This window comes from Chaetura pelagica, unplaced genomic scaffold (genome assembly GCF_000747805.2).
Source record: "Chaetura pelagica isolate M959 unplaced genomic scaffold, ChaPel_1.0 scaffold17, whole genome shotgun sequence".
Taxonomy (NCBI): domain Eukaryota; kingdom Metazoa; phylum Chordata; class Aves; order Apodiformes; family Apodidae; genus Chaetura; species Chaetura pelagica.
In genome coordinates this window covers 11776628-11792831 of record NW_009970726.1, presented here as the reverse complement: position 1 = coordinate 11792831, position 16204 = coordinate 11776628, and the positions used below count along the sequence as shown (strand labels likewise).

At 37.7% G+C, this 16204-nt stretch overlaps 1 protein-coding gene across 1 annotated transcript in view; it reads right to left on the bottom strand.

Annotated features, from left to right (window-relative positions):
• The window catches only part of LMBR1 (limb development membrane protein 1), a 59723-nt gene extending 48731 nt beyond the window's left edge, over positions 1–10992 (bottom strand). The window contains exons 1-2 of the mRNA XM_010007052.1: positions 10945–10992; positions 2301–2373 (exon numbers count right to left, since the gene is read on the bottom strand). Of these exons, the coding sequence (XP_010005354.1) occupies positions 2301–2373; positions 10945–10992 (121 nt within the window). The remainder of the gene's footprint in view (positions 1–2300; positions 2374–10944) is intronic.
• Between the last annotated feature and the right edge of the window lie 5212 nt (positions 10993–16204).

Sequence of the window (16204 nt, the reverse complement as noted above, 5' to 3'; positions counted from 1 at the left end):
ATATACACAGGAAAAATTTTAATTTTAAATTTAGAATTACTAAAACAATATTTTAGCATCAACATTCCTACTAAAAAGGAATACTTTCTTTTTTTTGCTAGTCTTAAACTCTTTCCAGTAAATTTAACTACAAAGTTATTTCACTTTATTTAAACATACAGATCAAAACTTCTGGGTAACATATTCCAAAGCACTCTACAGCAAACTTTCAGACCATGGCTACTGCTAGGAACTGTCCCTTCAGGCATCTCTGAAACTACAGACAAGGTAAGCTACAAGAAAGTCTTGGGGTCCCTACTAATTACTACTATAAATCCCAAAATGTTTCATTTTCAGCATTAATGTATTTTTAAAACAATAGAGCATACCCAGATCCATAGCAATGACCACTCAGTTGCTTCCCCTTACTCATCCCTCCCCCCACTTTGAGGGATTTGGGGAAGAGGAGGAAGGATATCTGTTGTTGCTGTTGGTCTTTGTTTTGGATTTAAGATACCATGGCTTCCTTTCTGGAATTTCACATTTTAGACCACTTTGGTTCACTTAGTCCTCAATTAGTACTCCAACTTTCTGAAATATTATTAACATTTAACTCTTGAGGTCAATCACTAATATATATTTCTTTATTCTTTACATCCTTGTCTACACATGCCTGTACACAAATATAGAGATTTCTGCATTTGAAATAATTTTACTCAGCTTATTTCTTTTAAGTCTCCCAGGTTTTCCAGGAGAGGTAACTCAAATTTATTTTAAAAATCTAAGAATAAATAAAGCCAGATGTTTCATGTTTTTAAGAGTCATGCAAAAACTTGAAATAAACATGTAGCCACTAACATCATACAATTTTGCAATTCTTCTGTGAAAGTACATTGGGTTACCGGTTCTGGGTTTTTTTATGGGAATCTCGTGGTGTTTTGAGAGACTAAGTCAAGGTCTCTTATGAGTCATTTTGGCTACAGAATTCACAGAAACAGCAAACAATTTGTCCTGAAGGAATTCCAGAAGTGCTAACTCTTCAGATGTGTCTCATCAGGGAGATCCTAGTAGGCTAAAGTTTGTCTAACTAAATGCTCACAAACCTTTCATAAAGTCAGGACAGCTGCACATACTGACCGCCAAAATGTAATAAAACTGTCTTTACATTCAGTAGTATTTGCCAAACCAGCATCCCCTTCCTGTTCTTCTGTTTATTCAAATGGTAGCAGCGTTGTAGTATCCAAAATATGTGTTTGTCAGGATCAGATGATAGTATCAGTCTAACTTGTTTACTCTGTGTTTAAAGAAGTGCATGGTTTTAAAGGTATTAAATTTCTCAGTTTAATTTTTCAAACACAAATCCATCTACGAAAGCAGCTCTATCCTAACACAGGTCACTACAGCTCAATAAACAGTTTTCATCAAAGTGCCAAGATCATGATGCGTAACAATGCCTCTCCAGCATGACTAACCATCACTGAGCATCAAGGTCCCAGATTAGCTGTCAAAAGTTGAAGATTCTGCCATTTTATAAAGATTTTTATGCTATTTGTCTTTAGGTTCAAACAGACAATACTTCTAAAGGAAAAAAATACAGTATTATCTCAAGGAATAAGACTTCAGTGGTGAGGCCACAAGGAACAGGTTAAGAACACTAAAATCTGTACCTGAACAAAGCAGGATTTTTAAAAGAAATCTGCTACTTCCCTTCTGTATTACCAGCAACATTCTCACTTCACCAGCTAAAGCTTTGAACTTGGTTTGATGCTAAAACACAGCCTGAAGACACTTCCTCTGGAAAAGCTGACATGAAAGGAATACAGAAGGATCTAAAGGCAAGGGAGGCAGAAGCGCTTCCTTGAAATTCTCCCCTTTCTTCCCTCTCAAAACAGTTAAAATTTGGCCTGCCACAGAGTGACAACAGAACTGACTATGGCCATCCAGGCCACCTTCAAACAATCCCCTGTTCTCGCTCAGTTGCAGAACACCAGCTACAGCACCCACTGATCCTGTTCTGAGATGCTCCTGTGCACATCCCTTGGTTAGTGATATTAGCAGACATGATGAAGGGTCTGAGAACTGCCAGAGCTGGCACAAGAGAAGGGATGGAAACGTGGCACAGGGACAAAGGGAGCAGGTAGAGGATAAGACGGCAGGATAAACAATCAGATTAGCCCAGGCTGTCATAGACCTGCAGCCAGATAAACACTTTTGGTCAGAGAGCCACTTCTGTTTGCCTTGTTGAGGTAGAGAGAAAAACAATCACCTGCTCAACTGAAGAACAAAATTATTTTTAAATATATTAAGAAGTCTATGGTTACCTGCTTTCCTTTTGTATCTCGTGATGATGAAGTAGGAAACTATGTAGAGAACAGCAAAGAGGAGAAAACAGATCTGGAAAAGAAAAAAACCAACAACATTTCCATTTATTAGGTTGTGAAGAAATGCCTGAATTATAAGAGAAAATCCAATATTGATGATTTAAAAATCAAATTCAGATTAAACGTGTATTACATGTAAATGTAAACAGTATTTTTGTTTCATGTCTTATTAATAAAAAGTTAAACCAATACAACCAGTCTGATTACAGTAACAGGTATTGACCTGTTATGACTATATGACCAGTAAGTTTTACACCAAAATTAAGGAAAAAAACCTCATTTACAGTGCAGATTTTTGTTTGGGGGAAGTGTAGGTAGGGTGAGGTGGGCCATGCCAGTTTTTAAAGTCTGAATCCACAGAACTGTAGAAGTTATCATGCTTTGTATCCCTTCACCTCTAACTTCATGGTGACTATTTTATACAAGAGGCTTTTGAACATTTGAGTAAGCTATCAACAAGAGTGGGGGAAAAAAAGCACTTCAGTTTACTATTTCCAACATGTCTTGAATCAAACAAATTCTAGGCAACAATACACACACAGAGACTGATCCACATACAGTGGATGTTCAAGCAGAACTCTATTCAGTAAAAAAGTTGATTCAGAGATGTAGTTGTGAAATTTAATTTTCAGCATCTGTATTTCAGATATCACTGCTGTGTGTTGCCTGAGCAATGAGCTCAGCTGCCACTTTTAGACCCATGGCACTGTAATACTTCAGTGGGACATTTGTAGGGCAGTTGCAAGCACCAAATATCATGCTCAGATGCTTGGTTGTACTTTTTTTTTTTTTTTTTTAACATCCACTGTATGTGGATCAGTCTCTGTGTGTGTATTGTTGCCTAGAATTTGTTTGATTCAAGACATGTTGGAAATAGTAAACTGAAGTGCTTTTTTTTCCCCCACTCTTGTTGATAGCTTACTCAAATGTTCAAAAGCCCCTTGTATAAAATAGTCACCATGAAGTTATTATATATTTAATTTTTAAATAGTAGTATATTTTTTTTAATCAGAAAAAATAAAAGAAACCGAGACCAGCCTTGGGTTCCCAGAATACTCTGACATAGGTTGCCCTTTCCCTAAGGAAAAATGCAATGCCAGGGCTGAAAGAGAGTCCTTCTCCAGGTTCCTCTGAAAACTAGACCAAAGCTACAGATAAAGACATCTAATTTTAGGCATCCACTTCTGAAAATTAGATGTCACACTTACAGGGTCAGTAAAATTATTTTAAAATCTGTCAGACCCAAATAACACTGCTCCTGCATAAAATAAGCTTATTAAGTTAAGTTCCTTTTTTTGTTTTGTTTAATTTTATTTTTAAAAAAGAATTAAAAAAAGACAGCAATCTTGTTTATAACTTCAAATAAAATAGATGACCTTTATTCTATCTGTGACTGCAAGGTTACAATGAAAATGTGGGTCTGTCCTTAGGGTACCACTGAGATAAGGGAGGCATATTGAGGGCACAGCAGGAGAAACCTATCCAGCAACACCAACTGTCAGTGGCTGTATGGCTAGTTTTAGATGACAGCTACTCTGCAACTCAGCAATAAGGTGTAACTATATATCTTGGTGTAATTAGCCCTCTACTTCTGTCAGAATTGAGAACAATTTTGTAAATATTTGATAAAGCTGTTACTGAAAATAAATTTTAAATTATTTACAAGAAAGGAGTTGAGTAAATTATTACCAGTGTAAGCTTTAGGATCTTAACAAGAGTATTCCTAAATTCTTCATACTGACCAAAACAATCCAATTAGCAAACTCAGAAATAATACTTCAGTCTCAATTATACTTAGTGAAATGTGTGATCCTGAACCATGCACTCTGGAGATCTTTCCAAAGGGAGAAGCAAAAGTCAGCATCCTAACTATTTTTAGACTGGAACTCAGTTAAGTTGGGGTAAAGGAATGTGTTGCCCATGATAGCCTAAGGACAGACTCCACTGTTTTGTCACACTGCAATCCTGGGTTATTGCATCTCATGCTGCTCTTTGTTTTCAGGATATTTTTGTACTGGAAAAAAAAAAAATACAGCCTTTATTTCAGTTAATGTTTCTTAATTATGAATGACGGGGCTTGTATGCAGCACTCCAGGTAAGGTCTTACAGCTAAATATAACAGCATTGAGCCTTTCCTTCCGTACTGAAAATACTTCCACACATTCATCTGAGAATCACATTGGTAACTTAGCATTATCCTCTGATCACTGAATCCACCCAGGCTGTCCTCCCCAATTGCTTTCAGCAGAGCAGCTCTCAAGTTTCAGTAGAAACTTGTTTTTAAGGTTCAAACTCATCACCATGTCTATTTTTCCTTTTAAAAAAGCATACCTTAATTTCATTCTACATCTCACAGATCACCGAATCTTAGGGGTTGAAAGGGACTTTGAAAGATCATCTAACCCAACCTCCCTGCCAGAGCAGGATCACCTAGAGCACATCACACAGGAACACGTCCAGGTGGGTTTTGAATGTCTCCAGTGAAGGAGACTCCACAACCTCTCTAGGCAGCCTGTTCCAGTACTCTGTCACTCTACATCTATATTATTTTGGGGTAATAGAGTCCTTTCTGTACCATGTTCTAACTCTCCTTCATATTGACTATATCTAAAGAATGGGGGTTTTGCTAAAAACAGAATTTTTCACTTCCTTTTCATCTAAGTTGAGCAAGTTTGCTCAGTACAGGTACTCAAGGAAACTGAACAGTAATGTGGTTTTTTTTCTCCCCCAAACACAACACCTATTGTCATGTACACCACAGTCACTGTCTTATTCACCTTACAGCTCTTCTACTAAGGCACAGTGACACTAGTCTAAGAAATACCTTTTAGTGTATTTCCTGGATAGCGCAAAAGAAATACTTTACCAATAGTCAAGTGGCTTCAGAAAATACAGTTCTTAACAACTACCTGAAGAACAACTCCTAATTTGACTTAGTTAAAAATTCCCTAGAAGAGGGCAAATTGACATATACATATGTTGATAGTACCTTTCATTCATAACCATTTAATAAAAAGCATAGGTAGTCATACTGAAATAGGGCACTAATCAAAAAGAACACCATACATAAAGCTATAATGGTATCTCCAGCGAAAAAAGAGCCCATATTCATAGAATCATATAATCATTAAGGTTGGAAGGGACCCTAAAGATCATCTAGTTCCAAATCCCCTCCCATGAGCAGGGAACTGGAGCTCAGATGAAGCTCTTCCAGGTTTGACTTCAGGAGACAGTGAAGACACCGTGCAGAGAATGTACATGACTGCTCTGAATAAGGATTTCTGACATTCCTTGATAGTTTCCACTGAAAAAGAAAAAAAAAAAAAACCCACACAACAACAGCAAATAAACAAAACAAAATAAATCCAAACAAATAGTATCTTTCAATCTTAATATTTATTTCCTTTAAATTCATTCCGACTTTACAGAGGGGAAAATTAGTTACAGATCTATTGTCATGCTACGCAGAAGTTACTTTAAACTCAACTAGGGTACTTAGTCACATTATAGAGGAAGTACATGCTGACCATGTTTGACCAGCTGTACCAAATAAGAGAAATTAAGAGAGTTTGAGAATTATGTAGTTATAGTCAAACAGTCAACTAAGGAATTCTTAATAATTTTTGATGGTTTTTTGTGTTCAACACACCACTCAGTAACTGAAAACAAAACACACATTCTATGCTACATCTAAGGGATCCCTTTTAATAGGTGGCATATTTAGCAGTCTTCAACCCTTGAGCATAGAGTTCATTCACATCTCTTTGCATGGACTAAAAACATCCTCTGGGTGGGGGGGGCTGGAGGGGGGGAACTGACTTTCCCTGGAGTTCTTAAGCTCCATTTGAGAAAGGAAGTGCTTCATGCTCCTACCTAGATTACACACTACACCTACCAAGAGAGGCTACTTCTGGAGACACGCTGCACTAAATTCTTAGATATCTTGTATCCAGCTCTTCCATAGAGCCATACTTTTGGATCTGTCATGCTAAACAATCCAAGTATGATCCAAGCCATACCTTTGGATCTGTTGCAGACAGCTCTTAGCTCCTGCAAGAACAGAGCTGGAGATAAACGCACTTCAAGCATTTCAGCTTTTAACTACATGTGTGTTAAGGGGCTGGCACTGAAGATTCCAGCATTGAACACAAGCAACAAAGGTCTAACTCAAATTCCATTGTACTCATCCCACTGAGTTACTAAAAATCTGCTGCCATTAGTTGTCCATGTGGATGATGTTTAAAACTTTGGCACTTAAATGTATGCCTCAGATTGGTAAAGCAACATCTTCTGTTGCAAGTGCCAGAGCTACACTTTCATGCTAAAAAAGGATATGTTCAAAATGCACGAGATTCTCTTTTTTTTCACTGATGTATGAGATACAACCATTCCTCATAACTGTAACTCATGTATATGTGTTCATTAAAAGCTGCATTTTTGTGTACAGCAACGTCAACAGTCTCTCTTCATAGAGCAGAATATTCTTCCCAACTCTTGTGCAGGAAATGTAGCTTATTCTAGGAAGAAAGGATACAGCTGCACTGCCCAATAATTATTCCATACCTGTCAATCAGTGCACCCTGGAAGCAAACACTCCTAAGTACATCTCGGGCTATATTATTGGAAGCAAAGCTGATCATCATGGGGAGTTAATTTTCTCTCTCCAGTCAGCATTAACCAGGTCACATGTAATTGCTGTGTCCAGTTTTGAGCCTCCAATATAGGAAAGACATTGGTAAAAGCAGTAAGATCACCAAGATGGTCAGAAATCTGGAACAATAGTCTGCTGCAGACAGGCTGATGGACCTCAGTTTGTTCAGCCTGAGGACAACAAGGCTTCAGGAGGACCTGAGAGCAGCTTGCCAGTACCTCTGAGAAGGTCATTAAGAATGATGAGCTGGACTCTTGATAGTGGTGCACGGTGGGAGAATATGACTGGAGGTAAAGTGAAAGCCCCTCCACAAGGAGAGCCAAGCAGGGGAACCAACTGCCCAGCAAGGCTGTACTGTCTCCACTCCTGGAGGTTTTCAAGCCCTAAGTAACCTAGCCTGACCCTACTCTGTGAGCTGGAGGCTGAGGTCCAGTCAGCCACCTTTTCTACTATCCTGAATAAAGTAGCACCATTAGAAACTTGTTTAAAAGTATTAGTGTAAGCACAAGCCCCAGCAGGACTGCACCATGGATGGATGTCTTTTCAACTATGAAAAAGCTGGACATCTTACAGGACGTCTTTTAGCAGAAAGGAACCACCACAGAACTCCTTTGCAGAAAGAAGTCACAGACCTTAGTAATGTTCTTTGATGTAACACACTTCCAAGCTTGAAACACAGGTTCAAGATTTCCACTTGAAAAGCATCAAATCCGACAAGTGATCATTTGCTCCCACTTGACTACATATTAGTGTTTAGAATAGAGAGAGAAAATCTGGAGGAGTAAAACAGTGTAGTACAAATCTGCTCACTTCTTCTCCATGAAAGATAAAGAAGCTGTTACTTAAAAGAACATGTCCTTTTTCCCTAAATAGAAATAAAAAGCACAGAGAAAAGAGAAGGCAGAGGTCACCTTGAGTACATCACACTGCAGAATAAGTCTAAAAAATTGTTCAAGAGCTGAAAATTGAACTGTCAGTGTTCTGATTGACCGTGACTACTAACTAGAGAAAAGTAGTTGTATTGTACCTCTGGGTTTTCATTTCTGTAATAGAACACAATTGAACATACACCTTTTGCTGCTCTCTTGCTGTTCAAGTTTTTTTAATGTGCACTGAAATGCACCTAAAAAGCTTCCTTTTACTGTCCCACTTGGCAACTATTGTTTACTTGTGGAAAGGATGGCAGGCATAAACAGCAAGAAAATACAAGTGGAGACAAGCAGTTCTCCTTTGTCTATTTCTAATCCCATTGACATCTAAAAGCAAACAAGATGTTCCACCTGTTTTGGATGTGTCAACAGTAAGCTACCTATAACAAACTATGCACACTAAAGAAAACTAAAATTTTTAGCTATGCTCACAGTATGACCTTGGCATTTGTAATACTATCTGCTTTAGACATCTCATTTTTCCTAAAATTAGGTATTAACTATTTATTCTTAAAAATTCTGTGCTCTGGGTTAGATTCAGTTCATTCTAACCCAACCAGCCCTACAAACCTAGCATGACACACTAAGTTCAAGCTTATGAGAAAATGTTAAATGCATCTTATGACTACACATTAAGTTTACTCATTAACACAGCCCTCCACACCTATGGTTTTCCCCACATGCATGGTCTTCTCTCAGGACTCCTCCCTGGCTTAGATATGTGCAAGAGGTTGACCCACTTTTTTTGTTGGTTCCAGCACATGAAGACATTCTAAGTGGTTTAGATGTCGGGTGCCTAGGCTTGCTCATCTAGGAAAAAAAAATCTAGGATCTAACAAAGTATGAAACATCAAAAAATAGACTCCATGTGCTAGAAACCCCACTCAGCTGAAGATAAAAGCCAGCCTCTGCAGCCCTTCAGAAGGTAGTTTCCATGTACCACTCATGTTAACCAGCAGAAAATCCCCACTTCAACCTAATGAAAAGAATTCAGGTCAATATATGGATCTGTTAGCTTTTACATTTCCTTTTCTAAACTTAATAGGAACACATTTATGTTGCTGGGTAAAGGGAAAAGAATGTTATCACACCTCCACGATCCTTAGTAACTGACCCAAGACACACTGCCATGAATAAAGGTATTCTATACGCAGCAATACACTCACAAACTCTCAAAAAATTACTAAGTAATTTCTTTGACCTGTAAGGGCTACAGCAATGCCATTAAAATCAGATTCAAGAATATTTTTCAGCATTAGTGCAAGCTTTAAAAACACCCTCTACAATCAACACCAATAGCACCAACCTACAATGTGCTAACATTCTGCCACTGAATGAAGGTATTATTCAACATATTAAAGCTAGGCTATTATAATTAACTATATTAAAACTTCCGTCAAATTCAATTAAAAATTCCTTCCTGAAAAAAAACATAAGTCTCATTAATACAAACTTAGTAAACAATTTATTTGTGCTAAGATAACTTCTTTGGCTAATAATTTCCTGTACAAGATGTAAAACTACTTTAAAAGACAAAGCTAATTAATTTTCTCCTCCTAACTCATAAAAATCCTCTTCCTTGTCTTCTCACACATACATAGTGTAGAATTTTTAAGTAGCACTTTTTTTTTCCCCACCCCTACTCCCAAAATACAAACATATTTTAACTGCAATACTTGTATGTTTTCATAATTCTCACCAATTATGCAGACTCTCCACTGGACATAAATTATCACAGTCTTAAACTCAGTACATATTTTAAACATGTTGCTATTGTCGAACTCAACACAAACTCGTAAGCATCGATTCTTGCCATCAGCTAACTATGTTACAAATAGAAAGTACAATTAGGTAATGGAAAAAATGGGATGCTCAAGGGATAAACAGGCACTTGAAATCAAGAGTAAAACTGCAAAGCACCGTGTTTTGGTGACAATCATGGAGTGTTACACAGGAAACCACAGCACTACAAGCCAAGACAGGGCGGGGAACAAAATAATGCACATACACTACTTTTAACTTCTATACATTGAACTCAGTCATATGCAGGCTTAAAGGCCATCTATACACATCCTACTTCCTGTGGAGAGTACACGTGATATGGAAACAAAGCAACTGAAACAAAAATCTTTAGAATAAGATTTTCCACTTAATAAAAGCTTTCAAAGCCCAATTATTACCAAATATTAAAATGGTATGCTCAAATATTTAAACACTATGAAGCACTGGGCTCTTTCTTGGAACCACGTTGATGGTAATTTTTAATAACTTTTAATGCATTCAGTTAATCAAGAAACTAGAAATCTGTGTGGGAAGCAGCTCAGCAACATTACAATATATATTGGATATTAAACTGATAACATCAACATAAGTTTTGTCATCGTCTTCATGAGAATAAATTCAGCTCCAAAGAGAAACAGATCAAAGCTGCTTAAAGTATGAACCAATTTCATTTGTCATGTGAATGACTAACAAGAGGGTTACAGCAGGAACTTAATCCAGGTCATTTCTAACTACCTGCATACTTACCTTCAGAGTGATGAAACAACCAAGGCTATTAATTATTATATGCATAAAAAACAAGTTACAATAATGACTTCCAAAGCCTCTCCTGTTCCTGTGTTATAAATAATGTAATTTCTTGCACATTAATGTTACCAAGTTCGTGTCCCTAGTCATTTCACAGAACATGTTTACAGGAAAACTTCAATGGTTTTCAAGGTGAGGGGGAGGGCATAGAGAGAGTAGGGAGAATCGCAGAAGTTAAGACTTTCTCAACAAGAGTTATCACTACGCTCCTAAATGAAGATAAATGCTAAATTAAATAGAAGAGGGTAAAAGACAGGAAATGAGGAAGCACTACATTTTCTTAAATAAAAAAATAACTTTAGCATAACCCTCAAATAAAAGCAGTAAGTTTATACCGAACACGTTTTCTTTTAAATAGTCTTCCTCCACCAAAATTCCCATCTATGTCACCAGAACTGAACTCTCACTTTCTTACCATAACTTCACTGGCAAAAAACTTCAGATTCTCTTCCTTATCTGACATCACCACCACCTCCTTTGCTGCTCTGCTCTCCACCCACCCACCCACTCTTCTTCAACATCTCTGAAAACATTTCTTTCCAGAGGATCTTTGGCTTACGAATTCCATCACACTGAGCACCCCTACATCACAACAAAGACTGAGACAGTCATTACAAACCTATTATCTCCCAGTTACATCCTGCCATCTTAGCCAGTGCCTCTACTACATGACCAGCTACTCAAACAAAACCCCAGATGGATATGCTGGTCTATGGTCTTGCAAGATTAGATTTTTCTTAAATGTAATTTACAACTTAATCTAAACTTTCGTTAACAGATGTCTGTACCTTCTGTGAAGTGTGTCACCCTTTTGGTCAACTGCTACTACGAACAACACACCATTATGCAAAAGGAATTCTTTTGAACTATGATAACAACTTTTACACTTCAGCCTTTCATACTTATTTTATGTAAACAGAAAAAGTGGAACTCTCCAAAAGCTGTTCCTGTTTGGGAATAAGCATCTCTCTATCCACTTGTCTATGCCAAGTATTTTGAGATGGCTATTGATTCCAGATGGATCCATGAGTGTTGATCCTCAGGACCAGCAGCCAGAAAATGACTCATCACCTCTTAAAGTTCAGCACAGCACCCATGTTTAAAATAGAGGTGTATTTTTAAGATAACAGAATGATGCCAACATTTTATATGTGTAATTATGTTAAATGTGCACCAATTTTTTAATCTTCTATCTCATGTCTCTACCACAAATACTCATTTATTTTATTAAATAAATATTCAAACATTTCATTATTTGTAGGAAGTTTGTTCTTAAACATCACCCAGGCTTCCAATCAGCATTTTGCTCCTGGCCTATTATCAGAATATCATCACTTCTGGCATAAAAAAGGGTTTGTGAAGATTATAGTTTTTGTCCAGGGTATAAATTTAAGGAAGCAGAACTGGTCAGGAACAAAAGCACACTATCAACTGAAACAAAAAGCTCGAATACCCTTACTCATTTTACAGCCCTATCGGAGACAAATGCCAGCAATAGCTACACTGTACTAGCTCATATAGAAACAAAATAGGAGAGGACAAAGGGTACAAAAAGAAACCAGAGAGGAAACAAAGCCAGTGGTATTAAAGTGAAGTCAGAAACAACAAAATAAAAGACACACACAGTTGCAATTACTTAAAAAGGCCTTTCTAAGCTGCTAAAAATTATTTTTAGATTCTGAACTATAGACTTAAGACATTAAATAATCACCTGCAAAAACAAAATTTATATATATTTTAAAATCTTATTTAAAAGTACTACGGTTTTAAAGAAAAAACAACAGCCTACTTGTAGAGAGAATTGCATTAAGAAGCAAAGAAACAAAGTTTCTCCAAATATCTGGCATCTGAAGCCTACACCCCTGAAAACCTCGTTTTTCAAATGGAAGCATCTGACATTAATCACAAAACTACCAATTACACCAGTTTCAATGTCTGCCTGGGCTTGCATGAAGCAATTAAAATTATAATAGTACTTTTGTATTTAAACTTATTCTATCAGAATGTATTTTTTCATGACACATTTAATATAATTAAGTACTTCCAAAATATACTGTTTGTTCTTCAGCTTTCTAACTAACAATTCTACAGTCAAATTGTTTTCTCCTGCAGATTTCCCCACACTACAAATTCAAGCACAGTGTATTTATTTTGCCAAGAAAGCCTCACAACCAAGTGTATGCTTATATTTTTACAAACTCAAACCCCTACATTCTGTAAATGGAAAAATAACATTAAAAAGTAGATCTAAGTTTTAAAAACGCAAACTACTATTGCAGAATAGAAGACTCAACCTGGAAAAAAAGGAGCCTATAAATATTCCAAAAAGTAAACCCAGGGGAACACAAGGAACACCACTGCACTTACTGATTTGTGTTTGAAATAAACAGTTCACAACAATGCCCCAGCAGAAAATGGAACACTTTATAATTATGCTGCATAAACAGACATAATAACAGGACACAAGGGAAAAGCAGTTCTTTAAAAGCCTAAATATTGTCCAGGGATGTGCAAGATCTCAGCAAACTATAAATTATTCTAAAGAATCATGAAAGACAAACTAATTAAGCGTACAAAAGTAACACATAGTATCAGACCAACACAGAACATTGCCTGGCCTTTACAACTCTTTCACAGGAATGCTGACCTAGTACAGAACACAAACAGTCTTTATATTTTGCAACCAACTAAAGCTGCTCTTCGGAAAGATGCCCCTTTTCCTCAGAACCGAGTATGACTGGCTTTCATTGACTTAGAGCAAACCCAACTCTGTGCCATGTCTCTTACACTGGGTCATCAGGTCTCAGTCTCCATGTTTACTTTACTAAATCTGAATGTTCATGTTAGAACCAGTTTGAAAAAGTCTAGTTGTTTTCAATAGCTGTTGCAAACAACAGATCCTGGACATAGCAGATTCACATTTAAAGAGTCATGCCAAAACTAGACAAGTGAGTTAACCTCCTCTTAATAAAAAATCATCCTCATGAAGCAACAAAACACAGAGTGCTTTGTTTTCTTCCAAATAGGCTCCCTCTTGAACTAAACACACACTCCAAATGAGGTCATGAGTGAATGGGCCGGAGTTAAATTAAGCATTAAATCAGAGAGAGTCACCTCAAAAGAAGATGAAGGATTTAACAAAAATAATCTTTTACTACCCTTGCTCAATCTATAAACATGTCAGAAACATTTCTCTTTTCAAGGTGGAATTAGCAGAAGTTGGCACGTACAGGAAGACACAGGCCCCACCAGTGGGATAAGGAGCCTTTGATTTTTGTTATGTAACACAACTTTATGGAAAACTTTGTAGCTTGCCAGTTCAGAGACTAGATTAAACAGAAATTATGCATTACACTGAAGCTAAACTTAGAGTGCCCTTAGGACTCCATCAGAAAGCACAATCTAGAAATTATATCTATTCAAAGAAAACGAAGAAAAGTTGTAAAAGAAAAGCAAAAAGGGTACCTTTCAAGTACATCAACTTACTGTGATTTGTCTTCTCTCCTGAGTATCTCACTTTAGCTTCCAGTAAAGATTGGGGCACACAACTACGTATCCAAAGACACTACCAGATACCATAAATTCTACTTACTGCTTGTAGGCATATAGAGGTTTCCTCCACTCTAATATTACTCAACAAAGACCAAATCTGCTCCACTGCTCCCAGCCCACCTTCAGCTGGAATCAAAGTCTTGTGCATGTGTCAGAAAGTGGAATATGTTCCCTTCTCCAGCTGAGGGGCTGATGATTATACCCACTACCCACACAATTGTGTATTTGCATATTTTAAAACATTCTGTTCACCATGTAACTTCATGATCAGCAAGGGTAGGAATTATAGCAAAGGGATCTTAACATAATGGCACATGTAAGCAACATAATCTGTGTACTTCATTATGCTTAAACTAACCACAAGTGAATCACATTTGCAATGTGCTTCTGCAGCTACATGAGAGCCACAGGAAGGTTGTACACTCAGCTGTGAATGGTAGCAGTTTCTGCATTCATAAAACGCTGTGGTCTTCCAACAGAAATTAAAGGCAAGCTCATAACTGCATCAATGTATGATTTAAAAGGCAAAATTGTCATTATTATCCCTGCTGATTAAACAATAACTTGGTTGGCTTGTCATCAATATTAAAGAACAAAGTACAGTTTCATAAGCAAAAGTCATTCAGTGAATATTCTGCCTCCACTGTTCACATAAAGCAACACTGCCCCTCTAAAATATGAGTTCTTGATGCCTTATGTGATTTTTTTATATGACTACACCAACAGGAACAGTTATCAATTGCTCTAGCTCCTTAAGAACTGAACACACCTTCACTATTTGTAGCAGTACCCAGAAAGGCTCCACAAAGCCATTCCCTCAGACTCAGAATCTGTGCATCCTACTAGATACAAAAGCACCATATGTAGCGTACAATGTCTCAGAACAAGATTCTGGTGGGTACAAGTAGGACATAATTAGAACACAAAGAAATACAAATGAAAAAACAGATACTAGGGAAAAGATGGATGCCAGCATCCAGAAGAGATGCATGATTTGAGTACACACCTTGTTTTCATGGCACTAAGGAGATTTAAAAAGTCTTTGAACATTATCTTAAAGAAGAGTGGTTTTCTTTCAATCTCCCTCCACTGTTCACCACTCCCATAACATATGCCACATCCACTCACAGAAAAGGCAAGGTTCAGAAAATCCCCTAAAATAATGTGTTACCTTCATACAGACTTGCTTTGCAAGCTTCCAGAAAAAAAAAACATGCCAGAAACATAGTACTTCACCAAAAGAAAGAAAGTCTTAACATACAGATTCTTAAAATACAGAACAGAAATTAACACACTAGGGATACAGGCAAGTCTCTCTTATCAAATAACATAGCCATAGGTCTCCATTAATCAATTAGCAGATATTTAATAGTGTCTCCCACTACAGTGGAAAAATATTTAAAGGCAAGTTACAAAATCATATTTTTATTCAAGAAATTATTTATCAGACAGCAGTAACTGCAAAGAGAATGCAATTACCCCGGAGTTCGGATGGCACGTGAACAGAAGACAACAATGCACATCTCCTACGTGTAGCATATATTTCCTTCCTTATACTGAAGCAGAAGAGTGACAAGCCCCACCAAAACATCTCTATGAGCTTTGAATAGCCCTGAAAACAACTATGAGGCAGTCAGAGAGGAAACTGAAACAGCTCTCTCCATCCACACGTAAGGTGTAGTAGCGTTGCACCTGACTACAGCAGGTTGAGGAAGATGGGACAGGACAGGCATTGCACTCTGCATTACTCCATTTGGAGAGCGTGGGGCACGCAGCAGCACTGAGAACGACATGAGGGATTAGAGAAAACATGAAGGTTACACAGATCGGTTGCAAGTTATGCAGCAGAAGACACGAGGGTCTTAGTATTACCAGCGATAACACGAAATCATGCCTTGCCGGGACAAGGCTGCACTTGAAAGGCAGAGATGTTGAACACATAACCCAGCGCACAGGAGCATACCCAGGGGCACAGCTCCATCCTGCAGGTCTACACGGTATTTCCCCTCTTCGCTGAAGGCACAAGAAGACCCACAAGGGAGTCAGAGCCGGCAGCCGGCCCTCCGGCCCGGAGGAGAAAACGCACACCCAGCTTTGCCCACACGGGACAGGCCACCCGAGCC